A 12777-nucleotide genomic window follows, 5' to 3' on the forward strand; every position below is an offset into this window, starting at 1 on the left:
GATAAATAGAAGAGAATGGATGTTACCGAAGATATTATAGGCTACTAGTTTTCCAGTGCAAAGGCGGACTACTCAATGTTAAGAGAAATTCACCATATTCAACAAAAAGAAAAGAGTAGGAATCCAGAGAGCAACAGGATTATAGGGGAAGTAGTTTCTCCAAGTGTTATTCCTATCAGCAGACTGACAAACTAGATTCCTCGTCCTTTCCTAAAAGTTCTGAAATTTCAGTTCTGGGGGCCTTAAGACATGTTAACAACATTGCAAAGGATTCTGATACCCATGAAAGTTTGAAATGTGATACTGACAGTAAAGAGCTGCAGTTCTGACTGGCTCCTTGGCTCATACCTGTAATCACATCATTTGGGAGTTTGAGGCAGCAAGACTACCATGAGCTCCAGGGCTAGCCCAGATTACAGAAATAGACTCTCTACAAGAAAAAAAAAAAAAAAACAGAACAAAAAAACACCCTACCCCACCCCAACACACAAATGTATAGGAAAATGTATATGTTGGAATCTGGGCTGGGCTGTAGCTCAGGTGGTGGAGTATTTGCCTAGTATGCCTGTGTTTAATTCCTAGCATAGTGCAAAAAGACCAACAGAAAAAAAAAGGGAGCGGGGAGTAGTGACACATGCCTTTAATCCAAGCACTTGGGAGACAGTGGTAGGCAGATCTCTGTGAATCTGAGGCCAGCCTGGTTTACTGAGCTAGTTCCGAGTTGGAGAAATAGCTTAGCAGTTAAGAGCATTGGCTACTCTTCCAGATGTCCTGAGTTTAATTCCCAGTAATCGCAGGCTGGCTCACAATCACATTTAATATGATCTGATGCCTTCTTCTGGCATGCAGGTATACATGCAGATATACTTAAATAAATAAATCTTTAAAATTAAACATAGTTTTTAACTGATTGTGGATTAAACAATCATTTAAGCAGATAAACTTTAGCTCTCACCTTTAGTGCTGTAAAGTGTTAACTTCATCCTAACTATAAGTCTTGGTACTGTTGATCTTTGAAACATGTAATGAAATAGTGACATTTAAAGGTCACATATCCATTGTTAAAAGTCTACAAAGCCTTATGTAGCTTTTTCATAATTCAGGGTTGCAAATACATTCCATAGGTGCTCAGCAGGCAATCAACTGAATAAAAATAACTCAAATGGATGTTTAAGTGAAACCTAAAATAAATTCAGTCTAAAAATAACTGCAATGGAAGAAAACAGTCTGAGTGGGAAGGTCTTTTTTTATCATTTATAAACTATCTCCATCAATGATAACTGTCTGCTTGTTTGCTAATTGCGGTATACATGAGCATCACATGTGTCTTACCCCCCACCTTTTTTTCCTCCCAACTGCATGTGCGTGTGCTTCTTTTTTGACTGTTTCCTTGCTTTCAATATTTTTAGTTTTTCTTATGTAAGTGTGTGTGTACTTGTGTGAATTTATGTGTACCATGCGTATACAGGAGCCTGCGGAGGCGCAGATCCCCTGGAACGGATGCGACAGATGGTTGTGAGCTGCTGTGAGAGCTGGGAACTGAGCTCAGGGCCTCGGGAAGAGCAGCCAGCGCTCTTAACCACGGAGCCGTCTCTCCAGCTTGTGCTTCTGTTTTATATTTAATACCCACTGTGCCCATTTAGTGTGGCCCACATGTTCATGGGTATGGGACTATCTACCACAGCATGGATGGACTCCCAGAGCCTGAATCTACCTAGTAGTTTTAGATAGCGTCTCTCACTGAACCTGGAGTCCCCCAGTGAGAATGACCAGCAAGCTCCTTCCAGGATCACCTGTTTCAGCTGGCTGCCCAGCTCAGGGGTTACAGCCACTCGGGCCCACATGTGAGGTGGGTGCTGAGTGATCCAAACTTGGTCCTCATGCTTGTGCAGTAAGCACCTTACCCCCTGAACAACCTCCCCAGTCCTAGCAATTGTGTTCATAATCAATAGGTACACGGAGAACGACACAGTTAGGTACACAGAAAATAACAATGCATGCACACAATTTTGCCTGTGTGTTAGGTGAGTTTTAAAGATTGCCAAAAATGAATTTTAATAGTCTGAGAAGCTCTTGGTACTTGTTTTTTCAGGTGTTTCCTAAGCATATCCAGCTACTAAATACGAGGATCTAAATACAAGTAATTTTTTAAGTATTCAATCATGTAACAAACCTTAGGTCTTCAAGGCTCCATTTATCTTGCTTTTAGTTTCTAAAGGACAAACCATTTTTACAAATCTCATGATTTTTTTCTTGCACATTTGAACTACTATGTAACAAACTACTATGTAACAAACCTAGTCTTTCCTTTTGTAAATCTACCATCATGTTACTGAAACAAAATCCAAACTCATTAATGTAATTTACTAGGCTGCACTATTTAGCATTACCTGTCTTTCCTTACTCAACATCTGGAGATGCCTGTGCTGAGTTTACAAGCACAATAAGACCTTTCCCTTCTCACTTTTCCTGCTCTGTTCCTTTCCCTCTGCCACACAAGGCTCCTCTCCTACAGCCTTCTTTCAAGTCTTAGGATAAACTTTGCCTTCACAGAAAGGCCTGTCCACTTTCCTACTATGTGCTTTCTTGCTCTCATTCATTTCCTTCCTAACCCCTTTCATAATTTACATTCATCATTTACTTCTTATTGTCTCCCCTCTCCCTTTTTATGGAGTTGAAATTCCTCACTCGTGCTCACCCAGTTCAATTCAGCACCTGGTTCAGCCTAGATGTTTAACCTTCTTCCTTCAACTAAGCATCTATGGAAGACTTTCAGGGCAGGTCAGCCTTGAAGAGTCAGTAGTAACTCCCCTCGTACCTCAGGGTTTTTGACTCTCTCTCTGGTATACTACTGCCTCTGTGTGTTGGGGGGTGTGGCTGAATGGCATGTTTTAGGCAAGTACTTTGCCAAGGAGCTATACCCCCCACCCAATCTGAACACCGTTAGTGAATATGCAGGAAACATTAATAGTAGGAGGGAGATTTTCAGTAACCTTCGAAGTGTAGGACTTTTTCCGTTTTGAGCCTCCTTTTTCATTCTTTCTTTTGCCTTTTCCATCTTCTACTCTATCACCTTCTTCCTCACTGCTTGCATCTGCAGTATTGCCACCTTCTCCCTCAGTTTCTGAAGAGCTCTGTTGCTGAATTGTCTAAGGAAAAAAATAGCCAATTACATTTTAAAAAAAGAGCAAGCACACAAACTGAAAAACAATCACTATGTTTTAATTTCAAAGACTTTGGCCTACTTTGAACATTTTCAAAATAAAGGACCGTGAGAGTCAGGCACAGTGGCACACATCTCTAATTCCAGCTACTAGGAAGGCTGAGGTAGGGGTGTTGCTTAAAGCCAAGATATTAAAGCTAACCTCAGCAGCATGTGAAATCCTGATTCAATTAATGTACCCAATAGCTGTCACAGTCAATTTTTCAATGTCTACATAATTCAAACTCTACTGGGCAAGAGTTGGTACTTAATCAAAGAATGCTGCTATAGCCAAAGAAGAACTCTGGCTTCAAATGAATGGAAGGAAAGTACTAACATGAAGAACACGTTACGAAGATGCATAAGAATTAAAAGCAAAGAATGAGATACAACAAGAGACTGTGATGCAGACTATTACCTGGTACCCAGTAAATTTCACTCCTGGATTATTTTCAATTTCCCATAATCCTTCATTAAATCCTTTCCGTTTGTTTGACTTTCCAAACTTGTCTTTGTATTCCTTATATGGGAAAAGGTCTTTAGGACCTAGAAATGCACTGCAGGGATAGATCAGAAATAAAACTGACAGGCTGACCTTCAAATACAGGTATTTTAAATATCAGGATCAAATATGATGTCTGAGCACATTACAATAAACATATTTAAAGTATACATAAACCCTGTGGGTAAAGCACTTATCACAAGATGCTTTAGAAACATATTTCAAGGCAATAAAAATGGGTATCTGAGTATGGAAGCCAGCAACTCTGGATTGTTCTATTTTGACTTCACATTAAATATTAACAATATGCTTTGTTTAAAATTAATTTCTAGTTACTCAAGTAAAACTAAAGCTATTTACTTTGATTGCTTCAATCATCACTTTAAAGTAGTATTTATGCTAATCTTGCTGTAGGTAAGGGTTTGTGAGATTTATAATAAGAATTTACACACTGGAATAAAATAATTTAATTTTGTATACTACTTTAGAATAGCTAGCCAATGTTATTTCCGTAAATTGGGCATCAAGGGGAAAAAAGAGAACAACCCACCCAAGTAAGCAAAATCACATCTAATTTAAATCTTACTCTAAATTAATTGTAAGCACTAAAAAGAAGCAACAACTGGTACACTCCAAACAGAGTCCACAGCATCATCTGTGATCTTCTTCTAGCGAGTGAGTCAAACTACTGAGGCTCACTTTGGCTGACACTCAGAGACTTGTATTCAAACTAAGGTTACATATTTATTAGTTTGACAAACACCAGTCACACACCTATACTGTGCCAGGCATTGATGCAACTGTATTGAAATCCCATAGAGAACAAGCCACGCGGCTGCCTTCATGAAGTACAGGTGCTGACAGCAGAACAATTAAAACTGTAACAAACTTATATTTGTTTATTCAGATAGGGACAGTGTCTAAGTTTCTTTTCCTATTTCGGTGATAAAACACCCTTAAAAAAAGCAACTTAAGGAAGGAAGGACTTATTTGGCTTACAATTTCGGTTATCATCCATCATTGTAGCAGAGTCAAAGTGGCGGGGATTTGAAGCAGCTGGACACATTACATCCACAGTCAAGAGCAGAGAGCAATGAATTAATGCATGCACAGTGGTGCTCAATTCACTACACTCATGTAGTCAGAATCCATTTGAGGGAATGGTGTTACACAGTGGGTAGGTCTTTCTAGCTCAATTAACACGATTAAGAACCCCTCTCCCAGACATAACCATAAGCAACTTACTCTAGATGATCTCTCATTGATGCTCTCCCTGGAGAGTCTAGATTGGGTCAAACTGACAATTAAAACTAGCCATCATAGGTGGATAGACTAGGGATGACTTTTACAATTTTAACTATAAAGATTGGGGAAGGCATCACCAAAAAGGGAGGTGGGAACCGTCTGTGCTGTTACATGGGTCATGTGTCTGAGAAACACAAAAGAGGCCAGGGCAGCTAGAGTGAAAAGAGTAACAGTACAGCAGCATAGGATAAGCTTAGAGAGGTAACATGTTAGTGACACAGATTATTTAGGGCCTGGGAAGTCATTGCAAAGGTACTAAATAAGATGGGAATCCATGAAAGGTTCTGAGATGTGTCAATAGCATCGTTTGGCTATTGTGTTGGAAACCAAGTGAGGTTAGGTACAAGGATATAAGCAAGAAGAAGCAGAAGGCTACTGAAGTAAAGCAATGATGGCAACTTGGGCAGGGTGTACATTGTAGCTGGTGAAGAAACAGCCAAAACCAGAACTCATTCTTAAGAAAGAACCTTTGATGGAGAAACTGGACTTGAGGCTCTCTTTAAGATCTCAGAATGGAAATAAGAAAGCTGTACAATCTAAAGTTTCAGTTAAGGCATTCATGTGAAGATATCAAATAGGAAGTTAGAAGATGACTCTGGAGATTAAAGGAGGTTGTGAGCTAGAGATAGAAATTTAGAAATCAGCAAAAGATGAAACTGAAACTTTTCAGTCAACATGTTAACAGTCATTCATAAATTCCATTTTCTGACTGGGTGGAGCAATGACCTCTCACACTATCCAGCTGATTAAAAAAAAAAAAACAAAAAACCTAACAAATCTATTTATACTAAGCATGCTGATACACACATCTAAGGCATTTGGGAAGTGGAGGCAGGAGTTTGAACTCATTCTGGGCTATGATGAGACCCTGAGAAGACAGTTTTATCTAAGAGTGTAGCCCTGGTAGTCAGCCATTCTGCAGGAAGACCACACATCCAAGAATATTTGGGAAGCACAAATTGTTCTCGGTGGCTTGAAAAGAGAAGATACAAAATTGAGTGAATAGAGAAGTGTGGGCACAGGAAGAACTGGGGGAGGAAAATGAGTATAATCAAAACTAAAACCAAGAACTCAGCGGGCTAAGCTGAAGTCTTATTTTACAAACAACATGAACATAAGAAAAAATAAACACTGTATGTAGCTAGTTCACTTTCAAGAAAACGACAGGAATTATTACTCTGGCTTTTGTCTTTCTGCAATTATTCTATGCAGAGAAGTAACTGCGGGTTAAACTTTCTAATGTTTTTATGTGCCAGCTGGCAGGATTTTAAGGACACTTTTCTACTTCCAGTGACTTACAGAATGCCTAGAAAACAAATATTTATGAAGGGAATAAAAGTAATAAATGGTACATAGAGTAGAAGTGTAATTTATTTTAGAAATTAACTTCTGCTTTATCCCACAAATGCAACCAGATAATCTGCAGACAGATTATTCTAAATAAAAGTCAAAACAATGATATTCACATAAAATATGGTCAGGAGTGAGATAAATAAAATATCTATCACAAAGCATTATGTATTTATAGGGAAAACATATACTTTTAAGCTTTCTAGAAACCTAAAGAAGAAAAGGCATATACAGTGTTTGTTAGCTGAAAATTGGGCTTGGGAATAGCTTAGTTGTAAAGTTCTTGCCTGCATGAGGACTTACAGCTAGTTCAGCAACAAACAAAACATACACGAAAACAAACAAACTAAAAAACCCAAAACACAAAAACAACTAAGCCAAAACAAACCAAACTCAAAACAATACAAAAAAGTCCTTACAAAATATTTATTTCCTGAAAGAGACACAATTATTTATCACATAAGAAAAGAAATCTATCTTCAGGACTTTATCCTGCTACTTTCAAGACCAGAATGAAGTTAGAATATGAGAAATAGCAAGCTAAGATTCACGCCAAACTGCCAACATTCAAATGAAAATAAATGAAGTGTGGGTCCAGGAATATGGCAGATGACCAATTGTCTCCCAGTGTCATTCTCTTATTTTTTCATTAACAGATTACTTCTCCCGTATTTTAGAACTGCTCATCTGGAGGCTATTTCCCAGCTTCCCCACAGCTCTGTGTGGTCCCATGCCCAAGTTGTTGGCAATGGAATGAATGCAGCAAGAGTGATCTATGCACCTTGCTTGTCATCCTTACAAGGCATCTCTTGTTTACCACTCTCTGTCCTTCCCTCTCCCTGGGAAATGCACAGATATAATTGCAGCATAATAGTTTTAAAAAATAAGCAAACAAGTTTGCTGTGAAGGCACATAAGAGGCAGAAGCAGGTGGTCTCTGTGAGTCCAAGGCCAATCTGGTCTTCATAGTGAGACTTTCACAAACAAGCACACAAAAGTAACACCAAGGACTGGTAGGGTCTGACAGAGGATACTGGTTCTTAGAGGGGATCTGTCTACCTGTGTCCATTTCATATTATTGAGAAAGAAGGAAATGAATGTCTACAGTACTTGAATCTTTTAACAAACATAACTAGAAAACCTTTAAAAGGCTATATCTTTATTATTGGTCTAAAATTGAAAAGGCTTAAGAGAACATAACTTTGTCCTAAAAAATTAGTGGAAGAAGCTTCTCTACAGGGGAAATCCACAGAGTTGAAAGGGTGTTATTAGGTGTGGTAAGCCTACCACTCTAGAACTTTATCAGTGTCCTAAAGGGTTACCGTGGGTTAATAACCGATAATTAATAAAGAAACAGAAAAACGAATTCAAAGAAAAGATGATCATTCAGTAATCAGGACTTCTATGAATGAAAACTTATTTACGATTTGAATAAGAAATTAACCCCCTCCTCCCCACTTATGTGTTTGAACATTTAGTTCCCAGATGGTGATGCTAACTTGGGAAGTTATGGAGTCTTACCTATGAGGTGAGGCCTGAATGATATGTCACTAGAGATGGGTCTTTTAAGCTACACCTAGGTCTGCTCCTGGTTTTCCTTTTCTACATGTCCCAGTCTACATGTAAAAACCCATTACCAAACGTTCTTGCCGACACAGACTCTTATCATGCCTGCCATTCTACGATGAACTGAAATCCCCTGAAACCATGAGGTGAAATAAACATTTTCTTCCTAAAGTTGCTTCTATTATGTATTTTGTTACAACATGCAAAAATAACTAATACATTAATAAAAATGAACTGATTTAACTACTTTATAAATGGAATAATGAATAACAACATATAAAATAGTAGAGTACATAATCTAGTGGATTCAAATTAGAATTGTTGAAACTTTAAGCTATTTTGTTAACTTACGTTTCATGGGTACCAAAAAAGAAGATAGGGTACTTGTTTGCTGGAGGCTTCACAGCTCCCTCTGGGAGTTCATCAATCTATTAAAGATAAATTCAGTTATTAAATAATGCTGTAAACACAATAAACATTGTTTTGATAACTTATTGCTAATTTCAAAATAAAATTAGTATATTAAAAACTCTAATAGGGTTTTTCCCCCTCAAACTTAGCAAAAAATTAGACTAGAATAAATTATTCTATTCTAAGTCCTATTTGGCCTACTTAAAACTGCAAATTGGTTATATCCATCATAACAATTTATTGAACCCAAACTATTTATTTCTTTTGACTCAACAGAGTTACTCCTAGAAAATTGTTCTAGTGAATTAAACAACAGAGAAACAAAAGCTGTACTTTTTGTTTTTTAATGTGCAACAGATTATTAATACCTCTCAAGTTCCATCTATGATATTTTATTATTAACATAATATTTTTATTTTTGGGAATCTAACATTTTGAACCCTGATTGGACTCACTCCCAGTCCTCCCATGTCTGGCCCCCACCCGCTATTACATCCCCAAAAAACAAAAGAAGAAAGGAAAAGGAAAAAGAAAACACAAGTCCATGGACAAACTCCTAGTGGCCAGCCCCACAAGAGAAGCTGAGTCCTCCACCTGTACCCCTGCCAGAAGCCATCTACTGTGGAGAGCTACACTTCTGTGTCCCAGCATTTTTTTTTCTCCTAGATGGCTTCCTCTTTAGGCTGTCTTTTTGAGGGTCGGGTGGAGTGGAGGTAGGAATTGTCACGAAGTCTTTTATGTTCCTCTTTCTCGGCTGCATCTGTCATTAGTAACACTGCAAGAGGAGCATCCTTGCCCTTCACAGTCAGCGGGAGCAGGATCCTAGGCTTCCACATGGTTTCTAGCTATAGCACAGACCCCAAACATCTACTTGTTCAGGCACCAGTCTCAGAATTCACCCAGGAACTGGCTGTACAGCCTGAGAACATCAACATAGCCCTCTGCTGAAGCACGGGCCACTGACTAGCATGGCCTCTGCAAGGAGGCATGGATCATAGAGGTCTTTTGAAGAGGTCTAATCCAGTAAACGAACCATTCTCCATCTTGGTCATGTTGCTATTCAGAACCAGGGCAACCTGTTCGGGGGCTGAGTCCCCGCAAGCTTCAGCCTGCTGCACACTCTCCTGCCAACACTACTGGGTGACAACTTGCTCATCTATCTACCATGGCTGTCAAGACTCCAGTTCTGCTGTGCATGCACTGCTGAGATCCTCTGTCTTTCCCACCTCTCCATCATGCACTCGTGCATCACAACAACACTGGGAGCTGTCCTGTGTCACACAGTAGGTATACCCTTTTGCCCAAACAGCTTTATATGCAAATGTTTGTTGCAATGAGTTGTTGGTCTGGTTCAAGGCCACTGGCTTCTGCTTTACCATCAATACTGGATCCTCACTGAGACTGCTCTTGGATATCCTTATATTATCCAGAGGCATGGAGATCCTGTGGCCATGGTTCTGCAGGACTGGCCCCTCTGAGTGCTCACAGATAGAGCAGATGTTGGGGTGGGCCAACTCAAAGCCCCAGGTCTGGGTGGTAGCCGAGTCGGTTAGACTGGATCTCCACCAGTCCTGTGGTGACTAGCGGGGTGGGGCTAGACCTCCTGCCCATGCCACCGCTGCTGCCATAGTGGCTGGTGAAAAAGCTGTACTTTTAAAATGACGACACATACCCCTAGAACAGGCTTCAACAAAGGAGAGTTCTGAGAACTATCAACGCATTATCATGTACTCATTGGTCTGAATCACAGGAAGTCTCTCTCCATCCATGTGAGTCTTCAAGATGGACATACACTTCCATGCTCCAGATTCCATAGCTCTTTGTTGACCATATCATTCCTAGTTATGTATCTGAACCCATCTAGGGTTTTTAAAAATAAAAACAAGTAAGCTTTTCCTAAGACCTACCAGTTCTTATGTACTGCTGAGTTGAAAACTTCAGATAGGATAAGGTCCAAATTCCTTAGATTATTATTAAAAAAAAGTCATTCTTCTCCCCAAGCCATGATTTGATAACAAGAAATGCCATGTTTTACTTTTGTTGTTGCTGAAACAGACTTCACATTGCAGTCTGGCTGGCACCCGCTACACAGCCCAGGCGATGCTGCAACTTGCAATCCTCTAGCCCCTGCCTCCTGAGTGCTGGGAGCGTATTCTGTTCTTTCACAGTCTTCTCTGCTGGCTGAATTTCCCAGTTTTCAGAGACAGTTTTGTTCAATTACAAAAATGAGTTATTTGTTTATAAAAACAAATTAACCTACAAGAAATCATCAGCAATTTCCCAAAATGCTTATATAGAAATGGTTTCTAGTTAGCTTTCCAAGTCTACCTTGAACAATTCAACTTCTGAATTGAGTAACATGGTAAATTTACCTGTTCACCATGCTTTTCTCTGGAACCTAGATATGGGTACAAGTCATGGTTCTGTCACTTAGTGGCTGTGTGGTCTTGGGCTAATTACCAAACTGTAGTTTCTTCATCTCTTCACATGACACAAATATTCTTGCTACGACTATCAAAAGAAAGGCAGTTCAGAATCCCCAACACCAGGTGCTCAATGAATAAAGTGCAGGTAGTTACCTACATCCAACCTGTGAAACTTCCTGGGGCTCTATCTCAGTTTTGCACATGCACGTGTGCGCACGCAGAGGCCCGAGCAGGTATCAGATACCGTTCTTCAATTGCGTCCCACCTTTATTTTTTGAGACATGCTCTCTCCCTGAACTTGAAGCTTATTGATTACACAAGGCAGGATAGTCAATGAGTTTCAGGGATCCACCTGCCTGTTTCTAGTCCACCAGGATTGAAACTCAGGCCGCCATGTTTCCTCACCAATAGTCATTTCCCTAGCCACTGTAAGAAATAATTGTATTTAAAATTTTATCCCTAATGCTACTATTTAAATATGGGTTGAGACTGGTTCATCTGTTGGAGTTTGTGTAGTGTAGTGATGTGTAATGATGTGAAGAAGTATGGTACCTCTATTGGAGGCTACTGGGAGGTTGTCCTAGGAGGAGATTACAGTAGCTCTCATAGGATCCCTGAGTTACTTCTCCTAATAGTGAACTTTTTATAAAAGCCAAAGCCCAACTCCTAAATTACTCTCTTATTTTCTATCTTTCTATGTATTATTTCCCTCTTGATAAAGTTCTACCACAATGTGATGAAGGGAAGGAGGCCCCACTAGAACTGGTGACATACTATTTGGACTGTCAGCAACCACCAATAAACTGACTAATTCATTTATCTAGGTATGGCAAATAGTGGTTATCAATCTTTTCTGTTATAAAGGAAAAAAATCTCAGGGCTTTGTTAAGAAAACAACAAAAAACACTTTATGTTCATAATTGATTACATTTATATTCATGTAGTTTTAAAGACAGGGACTTTTCGAAAAAGTAATAGAAAAATATAAACATTAGGGGTGAGGTCAGTGGTATTAAAGGAGAAAAAAAATTCTCCCTTTTCATAATTTGCAAAAAAATCTTTATATCATAGGACTAGAATTACCATATATAAACAGAAAATTTCTTCTATTTCTTTATTGCTGCTGTTTTAATCATACCCTTAAACATCAAAACAAGTCCTTTCAGTGTGAAAAATTTTGCCTCAGGTTTATTTCTGAAAATAAAAAAAAATTATGAGCAGATTTTCTAATCATAACATGTTCCAAAATTAGTCTGCTGACTGTAAAAAAATCTTAGAACTGGTAAAACACATGTATGTTCTTAGACACTGGACAACAGAGAGCACAGGACTACAGTCCCCAGGAGTCAGTGTTTTAAGAGGTCCCCAGGCGATTTTGACAAACACTGTAAGATTTGCTGGCCTCTTGTGCTTCTGGTAGATGGGCTACGATGTTTGTATGAACATCAAAGTACTCTTCAGGCTTTCTGTATTCAGACGGCAAAAAATATATCAATCCAACCTTGTTTTCCTAATTCTTTAAGAAAGTACTGTTAAATATGTAGTCTTTTAGAAAAAAACTTTTATACTTCCTGGAAACTCACAAGCACTTAAAAAAAAAAAAGAAGCAAGGAGTCCCTACCATTTGCCTGCAAATTTCATTATTTCGTTGTTTTAACTGCTGAGTAGTATTCCACTGTGTCAATGTACTACAATTTCTGTATCCATTTCTCAGTTGAGGGGCTTCTGTGTTGTTTCCAGGTTCTGGCTATTATGAATAAAGCTGCTATGAACGTGCTTGAACAAATGTCCTTGCTGTGTACTTGAGCATCTTTTGGATATATGCCTAGGAGTGGTATAGCTGGATCTTGAGGTAGCACTATTCCTAATTGTCTGAGAAAGCACCAGATTGATTTCCAAAGTGGTTGTACAAGTCTACATTCCTACCACCAACGGAGGAGGGTTCCCCTTTTTCCACATCCTTTCTAGCATGTCACTTGAGTTTTTGATTTTAGCCATTCTGATGGGTGGAAGGTG

At 39.0% G+C, this 12777-nt stretch overlaps 1 protein-coding gene across 1 annotated transcript in view; it reads right to left on the reverse strand.

Annotated features, from left to right (window-relative positions):
• The window catches only part of Hdgfl3 (HDGF like 3), a 55584-nt gene that overhangs the window by 13633 nt on the left and 29174 nt on the right, over positions 1-12777 (reverse strand). The window contains exons 2-4 of the mRNA XM_055623210.1: positions 8276-8352; positions 3621-3759; positions 2994-3149 (exon numbers count right to left, since the gene is read on the reverse strand). Coding sequence (XP_055479185.1) covers positions 2994-3149; positions 3621-3759; positions 8276-8352 — 372 coding nt within the window. The remainder of the gene's footprint in view (positions 1-2993; positions 3150-3620; positions 3760-8275; positions 8353-12777) is intronic.

The sequence above is a fragment of the Psammomys obesus genome, unplaced genomic scaffold (genome assembly GCF_907164565.1).
Source record: "Psammomys obesus unplaced genomic scaffold, mPsaObe1.curated_primary_1811, whole genome shotgun sequence".
NCBI lineage: Eukaryota > Metazoa > Chordata > Mammalia > Rodentia > Muridae > Psammomys > Psammomys obesus.